This window comes from Equus asinus, chromosome 23, assembly GCF_041296235.1.
Source record: "Equus asinus isolate D_3611 breed Donkey chromosome 23, EquAss-T2T_v2, whole genome shotgun sequence".
Lineage (NCBI taxonomy): Eukaryota > Metazoa > Chordata > Mammalia > Perissodactyla > Equidae > Equus > Equus asinus.
The window spans coordinates 27,432,421-27,453,271 of record NC_091812.1 but is presented as its reverse complement, the minus strand read 5'-3'; the positions used below and the strand labels follow the sequence as shown (position 1 = coordinate 27,453,271).

The 20,851-nt window shown below is 44.5% G+C and overlaps 1 protein-coding gene across 7 annotated transcripts in view; it reads right to left on the bottom strand.

Moving 5' to 3' along the window:
- The window catches only part of PRUNE2 (prune homolog 2 with BCH domain), a 242,660-nt gene that overhangs the window by 59,842 nt on the left and 161,967 nt on the right, over nt 1-20,851 (bottom strand). For all 7 annotated transcript variants that reach the window (XM_070495531.1, XM_070495530.1, XM_044767588.2 and 4 more), the window contains 2 exons: nt 11,785-18,358; nt 10,681-11,452 (listed from right to left, as the gene is read on the bottom strand). In XM_070495531.1, coding sequence (XP_070351632.1) covers nt 10,681-11,452; nt 11,785-18,358 — 7,346 coding nt within the window. The remainder of the gene's footprint in view (nt 1-10,680; nt 11,453-11,784; nt 18,359-20,851) is intronic.

Sequence of the window (20,851 nt, the reverse complement as noted above, 5' to 3'; positions counted from 1 at the left end):
AAGAATGGACTATAGGGCCAGGTTGGTAGGATGGATCGATACAGGAGTCTAGTTGAAGGATCCATGTGGGCTGACCAGGGCAGGGCTGCCACGTAAGGTTGGGTGGGTATGTGTGTGCTGGACTGACAGCTTACAGATAAGAAACGGGGCCTTAGGGAGGTAATTATCTTCAGCCAGATCATTATAATAAAGTTGAGAAGGAGGCCACTTGCAATATGGTTAGATGAAAGATCCAGGCCTAACAAACAATTCCAGGCTCCAGTCTCCCTCTTGATCTGGAACTGGAAGTCAGCAGTAGGGAAACATGAGTATTATGGTACCCCATGAACTCGTAGGTCAGTTACAGAGATGCTGGTGGAAATAAATAGTGATTGGTGCCCAGGAGCAAAGGCAGGGACTCTGAGGTTAAACAGAAAGAACATGAATCATAACAACAAGAAGAAAGCCAGTGTAGCAACATTAATATCAGGTGGAAAAAAAGATGAAAGCAGAATTTAATAAAGTAGAAAACAAGGAAATAATAGAAAATAAAAATAAAAATGTAAACCAAATTTAGTTCTTAGAAAAAATGAATAAAATGAACCCATCTCTGGAAAGATTGAAAAAGGAAAAAAGAAGACACAAATAAATAACATTAAGAATAAAAAAAGAATGATATAACTACAGGTATAGTAGAGATTGAAAAGAATAATAGAGTATATGAACAATTTTATTCTAAAAATTTTGAAAACTTTAAAAATATTTTTTCTAGAAAAATATTAAATAGCAAAGTTGACTCAAGGAAAATTAGGAAACTTGAATAGACCAGTAATCACTAAGAATCAAATTACTAGTAAAAAAATCTATCCCCTCAAATAAGCAAGAGGTGCAGATGGTTTTAAAAATGAGTGCTACATGGGGCTGGCCCCGTGGCCGAGTGGTTAAGTTCGCGCGCTCTGCTGCAGGCGGCCCAGTGTTTCGTTAGTTCGAATCCTGGGCACGGACATGGCACTGCTCATCAGACCACACTGAGGCAGCGTCCCACATGCCACAACTAGAAGAACCCACAACGAAGAATACACAACTATGTACTGGGGGGCTTTGGGGAGAAAAAGGAAAAAATAAAATCTTTAAAAAAAAAAAAATGAGTGCTACATAACTCTCATATATTAGATGAACTCCCGTGGATTATACAAGTTATAAAAAAGAGAGCCAGCCCTGGTGACCTAGTGGTTAAAGTTCGGTGCTCACTACGTGGGGGCCCAGGTTTGCTTCCCAGTCGTGGAACCACACCACTCATCTGTCAGTTGCCATGCTGTGGCAGTGGCTCACATAGAAGAACTAGAACAACTTACAACTAGGATACACAACCATGCACTGGGGCGTTGGAGAGGGGAAAACAAAAAACAGAAAAAAGAGGGAAGCTTCCCTAGTTTGTTTTTTTAAAGATTGGCACCTGAGCTAACAGCTGTTGCCAATCTTCTTTTTATTTTTTATTCTTCTCCCCAAAGCACCCCCCATTACACAGCTGCAGATTCTTGTTGTGGGTGTCTCCAGTTGTGCCATGGGATGTGTTATGGGATGCTGCCTCATTGTGGCCTGATGAGTGGTGTCATGTCTGGGCCCAGGATGCAAACTGGCAAAACTCCAGGCAGCTGAAGTGGAGCACGAGAACCTAACCACTCAGCCATGGGGCCAGCTGAGTGGCTCACAGCCTTGAGTGGCTTACATCCGGGTAGTAAGTATAACATGAGGCAGAATGTGAGGAAGACCAGCGTGAGGAGATTCAGGAGAGAGAGGGATTCCTTCTGTTTGATAAGAATGGAGACTGTTTTAGGAAGAAAGAGGCATTTGGTCTGGGGCTTAAGCGAACAGTAGAATTTCAATATGCAGAAAACAGGATGGGGGAGCAGGGAATTAAAAGATACACTAATAGCAAAGAGGCAAGGGAAATATGAAGCCTCTTCAAGGGAACAGTGGACAGTCCTATGAAGGTTTATACACTTATTTATATTCCCACTTTAAGGCAACGTTGGTAGATATATAAAAATCCACCATCACATGACTTAGAAATAGCTGAAAAAGAAAAAAAAGAATGACAGGACCACAACATGGAGTTAAGACTTAGATAAATACAATAAAATATGTACTCTAGAATTCTATACATTTGATACTGGTGAGTGGTAAATTTGGCTGTGAAACGTAAGCTTCCAAGGGGCCAACTCAAAAGGATAAACATGACCAATTACATAAATGTTATTAATTAAAGGCAGTCACATTCCTAAACTAACAGTCAAGATGGAGGTTACACTGGATTTGCTCAAGAGAGCACAGGTATTCTGGTTAAAAAATCATGGTCTCAATAACATCCTTGGCATAGAGATAAGTTCCTTAAGTTTTCCATCAAGGTAAGCCAATGGCACACAATGAAATCTATATAGGACAAAGAAACTCTATGTTATCCTCTGCAACATGGTACAGTACATAGTTCTCTGCTGGGCTGGGCTTAATCCAGGGCAGATTGTGGAACATGTAAAGGAACATATGCGTTACATATTTTCACTCAGTCTTCCATAAATTATGATCCAGAGTTGATCAACATTTTGAAATAGTTTATGGGAATGAATAGAAAATAGTAATAACAATAGAAAAATAATAGAAAAATAATAATAATAAAAAAACTCTCATGTTGATTTCAAAGAAGCCACAACCCTTAACCAACAGTTAAAATGGAGGGAAGGCAGCATTCTAATCCTCCATTGGTACAGCTTGGATTTCTACAAAGGGTGACCCAATCCTGGCGTGACTGTTTGATAGCCTTTGTTCTAAAAGAACTCACGCAGATCTTGGAAACAGATCCCCCAATGCACTGGAGGAAGGGTTAACTAATCCCGCACGTTAATATATCTCAGCACATTTTTCAGAAGCTGAGGTTGCACCACTCTCCAACTAAGGCAACTGTGCTGAATAATCTCTGTTTGGTTCTTCAGGTCCATTCTCCTACTTTCTCCACCTTGCTCTGCCCCAGGAAGCTCCCTCTTCCTCTGACTTCCACTTGGTTTTGACAAATCAGGGCACCTGGTAGGAGGTCAGAGGAAAGAGAGAGGCAAGGATATGCCCTCACCTGGCTCCCTCCCTGTGGGAATGCCTCAGGCTGGCTGTGTCCCTCAACAGTAGGTCACTGCTCCTCTCAGATTGGTCCTTTCGACCTGAAATTCTCTTTCTGGGTTCTGGCAATCACCCCCTCCCTTTACCCCTGAGGCCTAGGAATGATAACAGCTGTACTGTTCACTACTCCTGGGTCATGGCGAAATTCCTTTTGAGTTCTTCACACTTTGCCTCCGTTTTTGTAAACACTCCCTTTATTAAATATTTCTCAGATCATCTATATTTCAACGTGTCATCTCTTTCCTAATGGGTCCCTGATACACTAACATATCCAGCTTTTGAAAGCATCCTACTTATCTTCCTCAAATACCATCGATTTTCATGGAGATCCTTCTTTCTGACATTAGTTTTGACATTTAGCTATTCCAGCCAGAGGAGCACCTTGGACTTTTCCTCTAACTAGAAGCCAACACAATGCAAAACGGCTCTTCTGTGGGTGTTCCTCCCACGGGACAGCTGAGTTGCATCACCTCATCTTGGCACCCGTGGCTTTCTCTCGCTGTAAAATCCCTCACCACAAAATTCCACAACTGTAAATATTTGGAAAACTTAAATGCACATCGAGGGGCTTTGATTCTCTCGCCTCCCTCTGGCCTCTGGCCACTCAAGTTGGCCCCACATATCACAGACGGAGCAGCCCACGGACACGGCAGCAGCCGTCTCAGATTTGCTGTGGTGGGAAAGATGTGTTCAGATGTGATAAGAGCTCACTAGATCACGTGACAGGGCAAAGCGTCAGAGGTGTTCTGGCTCAGTTATTCTCCAAATATCTCTTTGGGAACTTTGGCTATTAAACTTGATGTGCCTTTCAATGGGACAGTGGGAAAATAGGAATAAACACAACTCATAGAAGTTAAAAAAAATGATTGCTTTGGTCTCTGTGTCGTATTGACAAGCACTGGGTTGGAAGAGAGAAGACTTAAGTTCAGATCCCAACTTTACCACTTTTTCTTATTTCTCGATGACATTAAACAGCTCACCTACTGAGTTAGTTCGTTCGTCTATGCAACAGCGATAATTAAACTTGCCCTGCCTATCGCAAATGGCGATTGGGTGGACCAAAGAAAAGAACATATTTGTCTCTCCACAGGCACTTACTGGAAGTCTGGGCAGGGCTGGCTGGACGTGCAGAGGTGGCCGGGGTCGGGGTGAGATGGGGGAGGAGATACAAAAAGAAGGAGACTAAGGAAGGCCTGAATTAAAGTGCAAATGTAAAGAACTTTCAATAAGACTTTATCACCACGAACTCACCAAATATAACACACCAAATGATGAAATATAATCACAAAAATAAATGAACACAGAGTCAGTGCCAAGTTTGGTCTTCCAGGTTTGGTTCAGCGCAAAGCCAAAAAAGAGTGAATAAACAAGGGCATGTTGTCCTTTATAGAGGATCAACTTAGCTCCGAGAAAGGGCAAATGCTGGGACCTGGGGTAGAGCCCACCCAAACAGTAAGCCTCAGAGGGCAGTCTGTGCTCACAGAGCCTGACTCCCTTGAGAGCCCAAACGTATCATTACCCAACCTGAGAGAGAGTCGACGGATTACTTCTTTACCTGGTTTTCATTTCAACATTCTCATGGGTATAAGGCCCAATGTACTAACTCCCCAACCATTAGTCAGAGTCAGAAAAGGCCTGATTTCAGAAGGTCTCATGAAAAACATAAAAAGATCTAATGGTGTTACAGGAGGAAAGGCAAAGTCTTGTTTTTTGTTGTTTTTTTTTGTTTTTGTGAGGAAGATTGGCCCTGAGCTAACATCTGTTGCCAGTCTTCCTCTTTTCGCTTGAGGAATATGGTCCCTGAGCTAACATCTGTGCCAATCTTCCTCTGCTTTGTATGTGGGACCCGCCACAGACTGGTTTGATAAGCGGTACGTAGGTCCATGCCCAGGATCTGAACCTGTGAACCCTGGGCCAGTGAAGTGGAGTGTGCAAACTTAACCACTATGCCAACGGGCCAGCCCCCAAAGTCTTTTCTGTAGTCTTGTTGGACAGGAAAAAGACCCAAAATAACTAATATAAAAAGAAAAAGATGCATAGATATCACCATAAGAATGAGGTCATGTGGAATATGAAATATATTGTTTGAAGGTCATTTTTATTTTAGAGAGTACCAAATAACTCACCTCACAGAGCTAAGAGGCAAGATATAGTGCCACAAATATAAGGATCAGGTTACTTCCAAATACTCCATTTCAAAAGTATATGTGGGGTCTGGCCCAGTGGCACAGCAGTTAAGTTTGCATGTTCCACTTCGGCGGCCCAGGGTTCGTCAGTTCAGATCCCAGGCATGGACCTATGCACCACTTACCAAGCCACGCTGTGGGAGGCGTCCCACATAAAAAGTAGAGGAAGATGGGCATGGATGTTAGCTCAGGGCCAGTCTTCCTCAGCAAAAAGAGGAGGATTGGTGGCACATGTTAGCTCAGAGCTAATCTTCCTCAAAAAAAAAAAAAAAGAAAAAGAAAAAAGTATATGTGACCTGTCCCCCACTGCTGCATGAATCTCCAAAAGATTGGATAAGTACTGCCCATTTTCTTAGTCCTCTTGGAAATTATTTCCTTTTACCACCCTGCACGGCTATTTCCTTGTCCCACAACTATAGAAAGCCAATACATCTGTACACCAATGGCCCCATTTTTATGTAATTCACATGGTGACTTTACAAAGGGTAAGTGTTTGATGCTTGCTTAGCATTTAGTTCAGGCTTTTGAATCTAACCTATGATGGTTAATGTTGCCTGTTGAGTTGGCTAGGCTCTGGTGCCCAGTTATTTGGTCAAATACCAGTCCAGACGTTGCTGTGGAGGTACTTTTTAAACGTGATTAACACTGAAATCAGCAGACTTTGAGTAAGGTAGATTACCCTCCACAATGTGGGTGGGCTTCATCCAATCAGTTGACAGCCTTAAGAGCAAAATCTGAAGTTTCCCGAAGGACTTCTCAAGACAGCAACACAGAGACTCTGCCTGAGTGTCCAGCCTGCGGTCCTGTGGAATTCGGACTCAAGACTGCAGCGACTCTTGCCTGAGTTTCCAGCCTGCTGGGTTGTCCTACAGATTCCAGATTTGCCAGCCCCTAAAATTGTGCAAGCCTGATGAGGATCAAGTCCGCCCCAGGGAGAGAAGCCCACAGTGTCCTCACCTACATACCGATCTCTATCATCCTCCCGGAAGCACAGGCCGTCCTGAACTCATCCGACCTGATTCTTATCCAAAGTTACAGGACCACCCGATAACCAGACCCCACATGCACTGCTACCATTTTAACGATTTTTTCATGACCTTTCCTTTGCCTCGTAAAGAAATAACTCACATACCTATGCCTTATAAATTTAGCCCTACCCTCAACCCATTGCAGCTCTTCACTGCCCATGGGTCCTGTCCCCAGGCTGCAGCCCTTTCACTGCCCATGGGTCCTGTCCCCATGCTACTCCATGCTATTCTCTGAATAAAGGAGCACTACTGCCAGACCTTGAGAGTCCAGGAAATCTTTCTTTTGACTCCTTGGCTCACTGAGCCCACATCAAGCCAGTTCTAATTCCTTAAAACAATGTTTCTCTCTCTCTCTCTCCATCCTATAGCTCCTATTGGTTTGGTTAATCTGCAGAACCCTGACTAGTACATAATCAAATTACCCTTTCTTCACACAACCTCCTTGTACCCACACATTCTTTAAAACAAACATCTAAATGGTTCTTCATTTTACAAACAGCTGTGTGCTGCAGATTACTCTGCAGATGTTCTCTGACCAACAGGAGGATCAGGCATTTCTATCACTGTCTGGGGTATCGGTGTGTGATCCTGAGCTGGCAGGGTCTATAGCTGGAGGATGATCAAAGTGTTGGCAAAAGTCTCTGGAAAGATTGATCCTAAGGAACTAGAACAGAGTGCTGAAGACCTCGAGGGAGAGCGTTCATCTCCCAGCACTCATAACAAGTTTTGTTAACAAGAATCACTAGGTAGAATACAAGGAGAGAAGGCATCTTTCTTCTGTTTTCTCCAGGTTTTGAATATGTGCCTTACTGTTCTCAGAACAGTGTGGGAGCTGATGGGTGTGCGGCAGCTGAGGGTGAGACAGGAACCAGCCTAACGAGACAGGGTCTTCTGTGGGGCCCCTGGCCTAAGAAGATGAGGCCCCTAACCAATCGGCAGGCTAGGAGAATCAGATAGAGGCTACCAAGATCCATACTCCGCAGCCTCTGGACTTTCCTGGGCTTATGCATGTGCCCGAGCACTCAGAAGTCCACTGAAGGTGACCCTAGCCCTATTTAGCAGAGTAAACATTACACCCAAGGGTGGAGAGCCACCATGCTAATGATGCATGCAACACAGGTGGTGGCATGTCAAACAACAGCACAGGCTCAAGCACAGCCCCACCGCTCCATGCCATGACATGGCCCTCCTCCCTAACCTTTCCCTAATAAAAGTCCCACAGTCCCGCTCCCTAACGAGCCGGTCACCTGCCCCTTTCCTTTCGAAGCACCGGCTCCCTTGTGCCTCTCCTGTGCACAAGCTAGTAAACTTCTACCTTCCTACTCCCGTTTGTTGTCTCTTTTGATTTCCATCCTGGGGGACAATAAGAACCCAATGTTTTGGTAACAAGGGGAGGACAAGAAGCCGATTTGTAGCTGGAGTGGCATATTGCATATACTATCAGCCTTCTTCTATTTATGAAGACCACATTTTAATTTGCTTTTCAGAATAGTCTTGATTTGGGGTATTCTGTCCTATGATGAGATTTTGTGTCAGAAGATGTTTCCAGGTTTTCGGTTGGGAAAATACGGCTATCTTATCACACTGCTTCTGTGATTACCTTCCTGTCTCCACGATTTCCTTTGTCTTGTTCTTCCCAGTTAATTTGACTGCCTCTCACCCTCTTCTCTGCCTTTCCAGAGTATGACCTTCCATAAACGCCCATCTCTAACTGTACCTCTCTGGGCCGAAGTATGACTTTCATGGGCCTTAGAAACTTTTGCCTTCATGGGTCCCTTCTTTCATTAAAAAAAAATATGAAAATTTATTTTACAACTGCATTGGTAGAAAGACAAATCTAATCCACACAAAAGTATAATTATTTTTTCTTTTGATTTTAGAAGAAATTTAAACCCTCTCATGGGCCCCTTAGAATACCATGTGCCCTGAGCACTCTGCCTCCGGAGTCTGGGGGATCATAAGCCATGCCTGGTTCTCCCCGATAAAAGCGCCCTCCTCCGATGCCTCTCTTCCTAACTTAGTAACATTAACACACACTCTGGATGCAGCGAGACTCGAATTCAAATCCTAGCTTCTTCACTTTCTAACTATAAGCCAGAACAAGTGGTTCAAGCTATCTGAGCAGTTTCCTCTCCTGTGTAATTCTTACCTCATACAGTTGCCATGGTAACGTGAGATAGTGTATGTACAGTGCTTCTACCTGGTCCAAGGCAAATGCTCCTAATTAGTAACTATTTATTTTTAAATAAACATCTCTCATTAACGATCTTAATTTAAATATTACACTACTATCTACCTTTTCACTTACGTCTCACTCCCCTATTAAACTGTAAACTCCTAGTGGGCTGGGAGTAAGCGTTACACCAGTGGTTCTCAAACTTAAGCGTGCATCAGAATCACCTGGAGGAAGTGTCCAAGCACAGAAGGCTGGTCCCCATCCCGAGTTCTTGATTCAGGAGGTCTGGGGTGGGGCTGGTAATTTGCATGGCTAATCAGTGCCCAGGTGATGCTGAGGCTGCTGGTCTTAGAAGCCCACTTAGAGAATCACAACCGTGCATCCTCCCAAAATCTAGCATGGAGGGAAACTTGCAAATTCATTTAGGGTCAATTATTTATGCAAAACATAATACAAATGCCAGCGGGAAAATCTACCCCTCTCCCCGTGTTGTGAGGAAAATTTCCATTACTTCGGGGGCTGAGCAGAAAGGGATGAGTGGAGAAATCTCATTGAAAGCAAAGAGGTGAGTGGCACAGTTGAACACTATCATCTGTTGGGTTTCAGGGGCATGTGCAAAACGCAGACAAGAAGCCAAACAACAGCTCAGCCACTCAAGGCCGCCTGAGTTCTCAGCTCAATCCATAACAATGCCAGCAGGACTGCGGGGACCCACCCATCACTCTCTTTCTGATAATGGATCTGGGGTCTCTCTGGAAGGAAATAGCTTGACAGGAAGAAAGAAAGATTAGGCCAACTGAAAATGTCTGAATTTATGAAGCTGCCCTTGAATATGGTACAGCTTTTAACTCTTTATGGCACTTTACTAACCCTCCATATACCCCTGCTGTGCTTTCTGTTTTCTCTGTTCTTTTCATCGAGAAATGTAATTTGAAGATGCCACAGCTCTCCTGGACACATTCTATTTACACACAGATTAAGTCCCCAGGATTTAATATTGAAGGAAGTCTTGAGATCCTCTGGCTCAACCCATTAATTTTATGGATGAGGAAACTTAAGTACAGGGTTAATCCTAAAACATATAACCAGTAATGGCAGAGCCGGGCTGGAATTCAGATTCCTGACTCACAGTGGGTATGTGGTGTGTATAGTCCTTTATACTCCCAAAGCGAACAGGAAAGAGAGATCTTTTCTCCACTACATTTTAAAGACGAAACATGATTTTCCCCTTTACTTGAGTTGCTTTTTACAATTTGCCTTCTTGCCCCCAGAAGCAGCAGGGCTTTATCAGGGGAAATTGAAGAGAAATGAACAACCCTAAGGAGTTTCCGTAGGCCCAGAAAGCTTGAGGGCAGGGATGACATCCCATTCCTTGCTATATGCCCACTGGCCACCCAGAAACTCAGCACAGAGCAGATTCTCAGACACCATATGGTGAGTGAATGAATGAATGAATGATCGAACCACTGGTTTCATGGCCAGTTTTTCAGCCAATTAGGGAATGAATGTTTCACACTAAGATTTGGAGTCTGCTGTGGAGTCTCCTTATTCTTACTCGTAAGTTAGGTGCTTACATAAAACCACAGTCGCCTTTTCTGTGTGATGGGCAGTGTGTCTGCTAGAAAAGCAGAGGCTGTGGAGGTGGGAAACTTTGAATCCCAGAGTGTCCACTCTGGTTACTTAATTCAAGGCAAGTTATAGAACCTCTCTGAGCCTCAAGTGCCCTCCTCTCAGTAGGTGTAAAATAAAGATAATAATGCCTGCCGCTTCAGGATTGTTGTAAGGATTAAATGAGATAACGGGTACAAACTGCCTTACACCACCAATAAATCTTCATGCTCTCCCTTCTCTGGTTCCAATGGCCTGTTAAAGAGTAATACAGGCATTGAGTAGGCAGAGGAGTTGGAAGGGTAAGTACAAGACTGGCTGGAAATCAAAGGGGCTTTTTTGGCTCAAAATATACACAAATCATCATCATCATCATTATGGTTACCTAGCAGCTGCTTTTACTGATGCTACGCAAGAAATACAAGCAAAGCTCCTATCATCTAGGTATTCCTTGGGTTCCACAATCCCTCATCATTTTTCCAGTTTCTAAATAAAATGGTTTTTAGGAAAAAAATAAATCTAGCTTTTTGCTTACCCGTTTGCTCTTGGTTTCCTCATTCTGGACTCAAGAAACTCCGTCTCCTCCTCCATTTCCATTTCAGGGATCACGTTTTTCTGAGAAGGCTGTGGCGAAAGCATTTCCCATTCATTGTCATGGGTGACAGCCTGCAACATAGCTGCATCTGGGCCAGCCCTGCCTTGGCTCTTGCTCCTCTGTGATTGGCTGCCCAGACCAGAGGCTTCCTCCCGTGCTAAAGATTCTAGAGGCTTCATTTCTCCCAGAACTTGCATTTGGGGAACTTTGCCCAAGTCGTGATCAGAGGCTGGCTCCAGAGCCTTTCCAGATGATCCAGGCCCTGAGTCCCTAGCTTCCAATGATGGAGCCCCACCTTCACTGTGGCCCAAGACCATCCAACTCTGGTCTTGCCCATGGCTTTCAAGAGATGATCTCTTATCATCTTTGGAAGACATTCTCTCTGCAAAGTGATCTTTTCTTTCATTTAAGGAGGCAGGCTGACATGTGTCTGAGAAGCTTACTAACTCAGTTCCTGGCAGCCCTGCTTCTGTTTCTTCAGAACCCATGTGAAATTCTTCTAATTCAGATGTGCTTTCTCTTGCTTCACAGGCTTCTGGCTTTGGGAGTGAATTTTCTTCATGGTTTACAAGTATGTAATCCATGTGTAGTGCATGATGATCTTCATTCTTCTCGGTGTAAGTTTCTTCCCTGTCTTCTGGTTTTATCTGTTCAGGCTCCTTGGTAGGAATTATTTTTTCTTCTTCCAACTCTAATATTCCCTCTCTGGCACCTAGAAGTGGAAGATGAAGGTGAGAAGAGGGGAACAAGCCTTAATTAACACGTTATGTGATTTGTGATCTTTGCAAATGATCCACCTAAAGAGAGATAATTTAAGAAATATTTTTATTTTGTAGTGCTGCTTAATTTTCTCATGCACTCTCAAGGATAGGTATTTCACAAGCAGCAGATGTTACTGCCGGAATACAGGACTTGGTTAGGCATGCACTGCAAATTTAGTTAGCTCCTCTTTACCCACATTGGTAGGAAGAGTTTGTTTTACAAATACGTTAATTGAATAAAAGCAGCAGTTTCTTGGGGGTGGAGGAAGGGGAGGTTTCTTACCAATTGGTGTTCCTATGTCTCCACCTGCTGGTGAATCCGAATGATCTGTTTCTACTTCCCAGTCAATGTTTGTTGGAGACAACTCAATGTTGGAGTTGACTTCTACAGGCAGAGAAACAGACTCAGGGTCTTCATGAATGTGCAGTACAACCATCTGGCGTCCGGGCTGTCTGTTTTTGGTCTCAGTGTGGTTTTCTTCGCTTCTTCCACCAGGAAGGGCAGAAAGTAATACCTCCGCTGCTTCGCTCCCCAGAGACTCATCCCCTGGAGCCCCAGCTTCCTCTGTTGTTTCAACATCAAGAGTAGGTTCTGTGAGATAGGTCAAATCAAAGGGAGGTGTGTAAGGTGCCAGCGATTGCTTCAGAGCATCCTCTTCCAAGGGTGGGTCACCACCATAGAGAAAGTGTTCAGGCTCTTTCATTATATCTTCATCAATATTTTGGCCCATGACATCATATTCAAAATCACCCCATGAGGCTTCAGATGAACAGATATCTTGCTTCCCTGCATCCCCATCAACTGGCGTTTCAGGATTGCCTTCTGATAATGTCAATTTACTCATGTCATCTATTGTTCCCGTGGATGTGTTGAGACCTGAAGCATCGCTGCAGCTGTGGTCAAAGGCAGCTTCACTTACATCCAGACAAGTGTCTGAGGCTAGCAAAGCATCAGGAACTGTGGCAGGATTCTCAGTAGCAAAAGGTTGCTCATGGTCTAAGAAGGCTCCTGCGTCTGTCTGACTTCCGGCAGAAAAGTCCTCTGATACACAAGAGCTGTTGTCATCCATAGTTGGGTCTTGCTGAGTTACAAATATACTGGTTCCCACGTTTTCAATCATTGGGATTGTTCTGTCAACAGGTTCCAAAGTTGGTGCTATGTCTGGGTTGGCTCCTTTTTCTGATGCTTTTAAACTTGTGTTGTTTTCACTATTTATTTCAGAAGGTTCGGGAGAACCTTTGTGAGAGGTAGGCTGAGCTGAGTCACTTGTGTTTGCTTGATCACTGATCGGAGGCAGTGGAATTGTACTTTCAGAATTGTAGGGGACAAATTCCTGCCCAGGCTCCTGACGGGGCTCTTCATGCATCTTTGTCTCGGTGAGATACACCTCACTGGCTTCCCCTTCAGGTCCTATCCCAGCACTAATGTGCTGCTCAGTCTCTTGCTTTGCTTCATAATCTAGACATATATCGGGGCTGTTGGAAGCTTGAGAGTTGCTGTCGTGGTCACAGTGAGTCAGTATATCAGGATTCTCACCATCTGCTTTCAAACTGAAGGGCTGCTTAGTATCCATCCACAAGTCAGGCGAAGCTGAGGCCAGTTGCCCACCCTCTTGGAAGTTGCCATGTAAAATATCTGGAACAAAGTCGCCTTGAGGGCCCTCAGTCGGGGTAGAGCCATCCCATTCAGAGCTTGACTTCTTTATCAACTGAGGGGAGGAACTGAAGGCAGGGACATCGTCTGAGGCAATGCTTGAATCTGTCATTTCACTGGGGTGTGATTTTTCCTTTTCCCACCAACTTGTATCTTGACATTCAATAGTTGAAGCATTAGACATAACACTTCCATTTTCATCTGTGTGAGCAAACGTTGGGTCTGGCTGATCCCAGACGGATAGCACTATATTCTGACACTGCTCTTGGGTAGGTGTTTCAGAAGTGAGTTTGACACCAGCAGAAGACATGAAGGTTTCCTCTCTGGAATCCTTTTCTTTAATTTGGTCCAGTATTACAAGCTGGCTAAGCTGATTGGCTTCTGGGTCAGGCTGCCTCGGTTGAATGTTCCAAAGTTGCTCGTGAGAATTCTCCCTATTACTATCCAGGAAGGGAGACTGATGTCTATCACTGAAAGTATTAGTACAATGCGTTTCCACGGATTCAGTATCACTCTGAATGGGTACTCCCCAGGGACCCACGTTTTGGTATACTGAAGAATTCATCTCTACCACACCACCTGAGTTAGAGAATTCCCCTTCAAATGCACTTTCAATAGGTCGCCCTTCCTGTAAAGAGGCATTCCACCACTCGGTGCTGTCAGCTGGGAAGCCAACAATTTCCAATTTAGAAAAATTTTCATTCTTTGCTTCAGTTTTGGGAGATATTTGCCATACAATATCTTCTGTCTTCCCTGTTTCTGGAGAAGATCTTGTCTCCTTATCTACAGCTGTAATCTGTATTTCAGTGCCCTTTAGTGGCGAGAAATTCCAGCGATCAGGACTGCTTTGTTGATTGTCACGGAGTGGGTCTGACTCATTCTCATTCTCTGCTGGTTCTGAACTGCCGACATAGGCAGAAAATTCCTCAGACTTGGGATCTGCTGTGGCCAAGAACTTATTAGATTTGTTCAATGAATCCCAAGCTTCCGGTTCACGCTCAGCAACTTGGCAAGTGGCCAAATGGGTCTCTTTCCCCATGGACTCTTCGTCACCTGCAGTATCATCCTCAGAGCCTGAGCTCATCGAAAGGAACTTGGCATCCTCCAGCTGCGCAGTTTCAGCAATGTCATGTTCATTTTTCTCCTGATGGCTAATCACTAGATTTTTTTCCTGATAGGCACCTGAATATTCAGAATATTTTCCTGTTTCAGGGCTGGATAAAGAGGAAAAGGAATCACCATCTACTGAGTCATTCCAAATCTCTAAAAATTTAGGAACCTTGTGATCTAAGCTCTTTTCAAAGCTGCCCATTCTGTTTTCCTCCAGGTCCTTCATTTCAGTAATTACTTCTACTTGGTCATCAGTAGTAATCAGTTCAGATTCTTGGTGATTCTGTTTACTCCAACCATCTTGATTTTCCTTCTGATGTCCAGTACTGGGTCCATGGTCCCAGGAAGGCAATGGAGCTGAAGAATCATTTAGGTCAGGACTCGATGCAGTGGAATGTGTATACTCACTAGAAATACTATCTCCATCATAATTTCCTGATGAAGCGCCTCCTGGAGGGCTGTGTTCAGTACTCTTAACTTCAAGATTCTTAGTTATCTCAGAATTTGTGCAGTTGACCTGCACATCATTGTCTATAGGGCCATTCCAAACGTCAAGGCTTTGGGGACATTCATGAGGTTGCTCTCGGTTCACTCTCTCTGGCTCCAGAATGTTGCCTTCTTTAGTTTTCTCAGGATCCATTTCAGGTAAAGATACACTTTTTGTTAAATTCAGCCTGCCTGAAATTTCAGTAGTTTCACCTGAATTTCTGTGATCCGTGAGGCGCTCTTCGCAGGTCTCTTTTGCCTGGAGGTGACTTGTGGACATCTCTGGTTGCACATCACAGGGGTCTGGACTGTAAGACCCCTTCTCATGCTCTAAAATTTCTTGGGGTTCCTCGGTCTGAGGACTGGAAGTGACTGAAAGAGAACTCATTTTGCCTGATTCCTCAAAGATTTCTTCATGTTCAGATGCAACTGGGGAAGAGCCTTCCTGGTCTCCTTGCCCTTTTCCAGAAATCCCCGAGGCTCTATCCGTCTCCTCCTCCTCGCCAGGGTGCTCCTTATCGGCCGCTCTGTGGGCTTCCTTCTCACTCTCACTTTCTTCACAGCTTGGACCTCTCCACGGGTCTGAGTGTGCCAAATGCCCTGGATTCTCATGCCTGGTTGCCAAGGCTGCTGTATCACTGGGCAGGGTTCCTCTGCATGTGTCCTGCCTGTCAGGATCTGGCGTAAGAGCTCCTGACTCACTGGCTCCAGATCCTTCTAGCACATCTGGGATGTGACTGTCCTTAACTTTTTCTGGTGAGCTGGGAGTTTCAGGAGGTGATTTGCTTTGTTCTGAATCTGTAATATACGATGGGCCTGGTAATATTAACGATGACATGTCGTTATCTCTCATGACGGAATCCCAAATACTCTTCGCAATTAGCTGTCCACTTTTCTCGTTGAGTATGTCATATTCGTTAGGAGCGGTGTCCTTGCTGGGCTCAGAAGAGGCAGGGACTTCCCAATCTATCTGATTTACTTCCTGATATTCTACACCCCATGGTTCTAGCTGTCTCACTGAAAATCGGGTTTCGGGTTCAATAATTTCAGCCACATATCCTTGTGCTTGACCTTCACCAGGGATTGCCACACCTGCACTGCAGTCATCCCAGTCAAAATCATTATCCATATCAGAGATGGTTGCAGTGGACTGAGTGTCCTCCAGAATCACTCTGTTCCACAGGTCGACATTGTCAGGGGCCGCCTGCCGGGAGTTGGTGCTACTGTGCAAAAGTGTGAGCTGTCGGTTTGTTTCATTGTACAATCGCATCATGCTGGGGTCGTCGTAACTGGACTGGCTGCTTTCCCCAATGTCATCCTCCATGGAGATGTTCTTCTCATCTGTGGGCTCTGTGTTGAGTAAATCTTTATCTGGGCTGTGAGTGGCATTTATTTCAGAACTATTATCTGCATGAGATGAAGTCCACATTTCCAGGTTCCCAGGACCTGAACTAACTCGATCTCTAGGTGGCTGCTGTGGTGATTGCAGAGGCATTTCAGTCTCCCCTGCAGTAGCCTTAGCATCTTTTGACTCAAAACCTCCCTCTTTAGCATATGGCTTGTTTTCAGCTTCTTTTTCGTCTCCAGCAAATGTTGGTGATGTGTAAGAGTCAGAGGTGGAGTAATTGGTATCTAAGGGGGAAGGCACCGAATCTTCCCCAATGTTGGATGTACTGTAATCGGAACATTTATATGATAAGAAGGAATCTTCCCAAGGAGCTATGATGTCTGACCCTCCTTTCTTGACACTGTCCTCAAAAAGGTTCCAGGAATCTACCTTTTCATGTACATTTCCCCTAATTTTTGGATTCACTAAACCATTCTGATCTTCCATTGATGGCTTAGAACTATTCCATGCATTATCCAGATCAGATCCAGGATTTCCAGATATAAGAATATTATCTCTGGAGTCAGGGTTCTTGTTGCCCCAGATCTCTGAAGTTGCTATATTATTTGCCTCATTGGATGAATTGTCCACTAGGTCTTCTGAAGGAAAAGAAAACCCACTCTTTGCCATGGCCCACTCATTTGGGTCCCTCACAGAAGGTGTCTCACCAGTCGCTGGGTGCAGATTCCAGGTATTTTTCAAAGCTTTGGCATCGTCTTCTTCACCAAATGCACTCCAGGTTGGGAATGCTGCTGCAGCAGCTGGTTTGCCATCATCCGTGGGATTTCCCCATGGCTCGGGCATCGCTGTGGGAGAGCGATCAGAACGCCACAAAGCAGTGAAGTCTTCTATCAGGTGGTTTGTTCCCTGAGGAGACGTGTTTGGCAAATGGGATTGCTCAGTGGGCAGGTTTTGAAACTTCAAGTTTTCCTCACTTTGGTCTTGAATATTATTGCTGCCCAGCCCAGGCTGACCAAATTCTGACTCCCAGGGACCTGACTTTGGAAATTCGAGACTCTTTGGTTGAAATATAGAATCTGAGGCTCTCCTATCAACTGGGCTCGGCTTATGATCTTTCCATGATTCAGGGCTCTGGAAGACAGATTCCTGCTCACTGGAACTCCATGCATCTGTAACGTTTTTAGAGTCAATTTCCAAACCACCCCACCAGCTGCTGCACCGTGGACGGGTCTGAGGTGGCTCTGTGTGACCTACGTCAACTGCTTTTTGGCTCATATCTTCTGGGTAGAGTAGAGTTGGTTCTTCTGTGGATGGTGAGCTTTCTACAAAGCTATTCATAGGTGTTGCTGGGGCCCTCTTTCCAATATTTTTCAGCCTTTCTGGTGAAGGAGAGTCATCTCCCACAAAACCTGTCAGGCTCAAATTTCTTTCAGAGTTATCCTCAGGACTTTCTTGTCTCTGGACAAACTCCTCATCAAATTCCACGAGGCTATCTTTGCCAGCCACCGACAAAAGTGAGCTGGATGAATAATTAGATATGTCCACCCCTAACCCATCGAGACCTTTAGGCCCTGTGGGGAGCTGTCCTTCTGATGAATCACTGTTGGGAAAGAAGTCATCTGCTGGGGAATAGTCCGCAGAATGGGAAGATGGTTGGGACTGCCCAGAAACCATGGGTGCTGCATCAAAGTTGAAGAGGTCAAAGTGTTCACCTTGTTCTCCAGACCGTGCATGCTCCTCCACTACTGCCCCTTCAGGGATGGGACTATAGGAGTCAAACCCTGGGAGGAGGCTGTGGTGAGGCCCAGCACCTTCTCCCACTGGACTGTCATCACTGAGGAAAACCGAGCTCTCCTTGGATGAACGGCTGCTCCTAATGGTGGCTAACCCGCTATCTGGGCTAACAAGGTCTACGTTGACATCCACCTGGGCCTGGTTAGAATCGTTGAGATCCGGAGGGTTTTCTATGAAATTCACGGAACTGGGCTGTGGCTCTACGTCAGAACCATACAACTCCATAATCCCGGAAGATCCCTGGGAGAGCGGGGCGCTGCCTGCCACGGCTTCTGTTGAGGACGTCCGGCTATTGGAGACCATCTCTGGATGTCTCCTATTGATGACTTCCTTGACAAGGAGAACTACCTGATCACATGTTACCGAAGGGTTCTCCAGCTGGTACACCAGGATCTCGTCACAGCCACATTCAAACGGCTCCAGCTCTAGGCAAGGGTTCTGGCACTCTTCCAGTTCACAGCAAATCTGTCAGGGAGGCACAGGAATTTGTGTGAGCACTCAGACACTCTGTGCTCTTTGCAATTTGTCTTTCTTAATTTTCCTTAATATAAAATTAATTTGTGTACATCTGTCTAAAAAGAAGAACACAAACAACTGAAAACTGTACAATGTAAAACAAGGAAAGTCTCATTTATACACCCCAACTCTTTCTCCAACCCTATTAAATTGGCTTTCCATTGAACTCAAAATCCAGCTATTCAATTTTGTTGGCTTCTGAAAGTTACAGGGAAAGAGATTTAAAGCCATTTAAATCCTTTCTTCAGTGTAATATAATATCATCTTCCAACAGGAATGAAACTCAAGTTTGCAAAGTGCACAGATAATGGTGGATGCTGACAAGAGCTAGGCGGAAAGTGTTGGAATGAGGGGAAATGGGGCAGGAGAAAGGCTTTTGTCTAGTAGCAGGCAGCGGGACCTGCTTTAACCTCTGCTGGTCTCATAAGGCACAGGAGAAAGTAGGAAAGAGAAAACAGCTGCCAGGGCCAGAGCTTTCCAAACAGCATTCAGATGCCAACTGTCTCTTCCTGCCCAGGAAGCATTGACATGGAGCCCAGAACAGACAAAGCTGACTTGGGAGGCAGGGGGATGTATGACAGCCAGAGCCAGGCCAGGACCAGCTACAGTTTTATGATTTTCAGGAAATGCTGGGGATATTTTGCACATTGGGCCTTTGAAATGGCCCCACAGGATTAGTGGAGGTGACAACAACATCAAAAACAACAACAATAACAGTAGCTACAGAGCTCACATGGATAACACTAACAATGATAATTGACATTTATTGAGTGCTTTCATATGCCAGGCACAGCCCTAAAGGGTTTTACGTGCATTATCTCCTCTAATCTTCACAATAATTCTACAAGGTTGGGATGCTTGATCCCCATTTTGCCAATGAGGAAATGCAGAAGCAAGAAGGTTAAACAATTTGACCAACTAACACGTGGTGAACAAGTGATGGAGCCACATTTTGAACTCAGACAGCTCAGCTGCAGAGGCTGACCCTTAACCAACTGTGACCACAGGCACAAAGAAGGATTCTTCTGGAGCAGTCTTGACCTTGTGATGCTCAAGATTCTGAGGAGCTGTCTCTCTCGGGTGATGGGAGGGGAGGGCTGGTGGGAGAGGAGAGGAGGAAGAGCTTCCAACCCTTCATCTGCTCTTCTAGTTTTGTCTGTCTTAGATTCACCAATTTTTAAATTGATTTGCTACTAAAAGCGATATGAAAACCACCACAGTGGAGGCTCAGAAGACCTTAGCTCTGTCCCTAGAAAACCCGTGACCAAAGATAAAACTCAGCTTTGAAACCCAGTGCAGAGCAAAGCATTGAAAACGCCCCAGGCTGGTGATGCAATGCTTAGATGGAAGTGGGTCAGAAGACAGGGTGCAAAACGCACCTGCAGGAGGAACAGGGGGCTCTCTCGTATGTGGACGTGAGAAAGCGCAGAGGAGCCCAGGAATACCTACAGTCATGTCAGGGGAGCCAAGATGGATCTCTTGGGGGACAGAAAGTGAGGATGGGGACAAGAAAGGAGTCGGGACTGCCGCCAGCCACCTGCGGACAGACGAGGTTTCTAATCCATCAGTGAGGAAGGGTTAGTTCCAAGTCCGTGTTGTCCCTCTCATAATGAACCATGTGTGTTCTCTTACTAGTTATTAAATATTCCTGGAGTGGTGTAGCCAGTGCCCTATTTCGATTAATTTTGTCTACTTCTTATATTATTTCCAAAGACTTGGGTTAAAGACTCAGCTATCAACTGAGAGATCTGACCGATTTCACAGGCAGACTTTTAGTACCTGGAGACCAACGAAGTTTGATTAAAGCATCAGATCACCAGTTACTAAACACTGGGGACCAAACAGGTATTTAGATAGGGACTAAACTTTAGTTATTACCAGGTAGCAGTCCTCAAAGGAAACAGGACCCAAAGGAGGACTTGCCCTCATTTGGGTGAAAAAGATATCATCTTTCTCTCTATGGATTCAGCCTAGAAGATAAATAGTTATGGAGCTCTTTTAACAGCTCCCATGTGGGGTGTGGGGTGAAGGGGGTCAAAAGGTAGAAACTTCCAGTTATAAAATAAATTAGTCATGGGATGTAATGTACAGCACGGTGACTATAGTTAATAATACTGTATTTCAAAGTTCTAAGACTTAAAAGTCCCCATCACAAGAAAAAAAATGTTATACTTATGTGTGGTGATGGATGTTAACCAGACTTATTGTGGTGCTCATTTCACAATATATACAAATATCGATCCTTACGTTATACACCTGAAACTAATATCATATTATATGTCAATTATACCTCAAGTAAAAAAAAAAAGAAGGGATAATGTTTAACTCGCTACCAATTCTATTTAGATGATTTTTTTTGGTAAAATAGCATCAAAACTAAAAACTAAAAATCTGAATTAAAGCACTGAAAACTAAAAATAAATAAATAAATAAATAAATAAA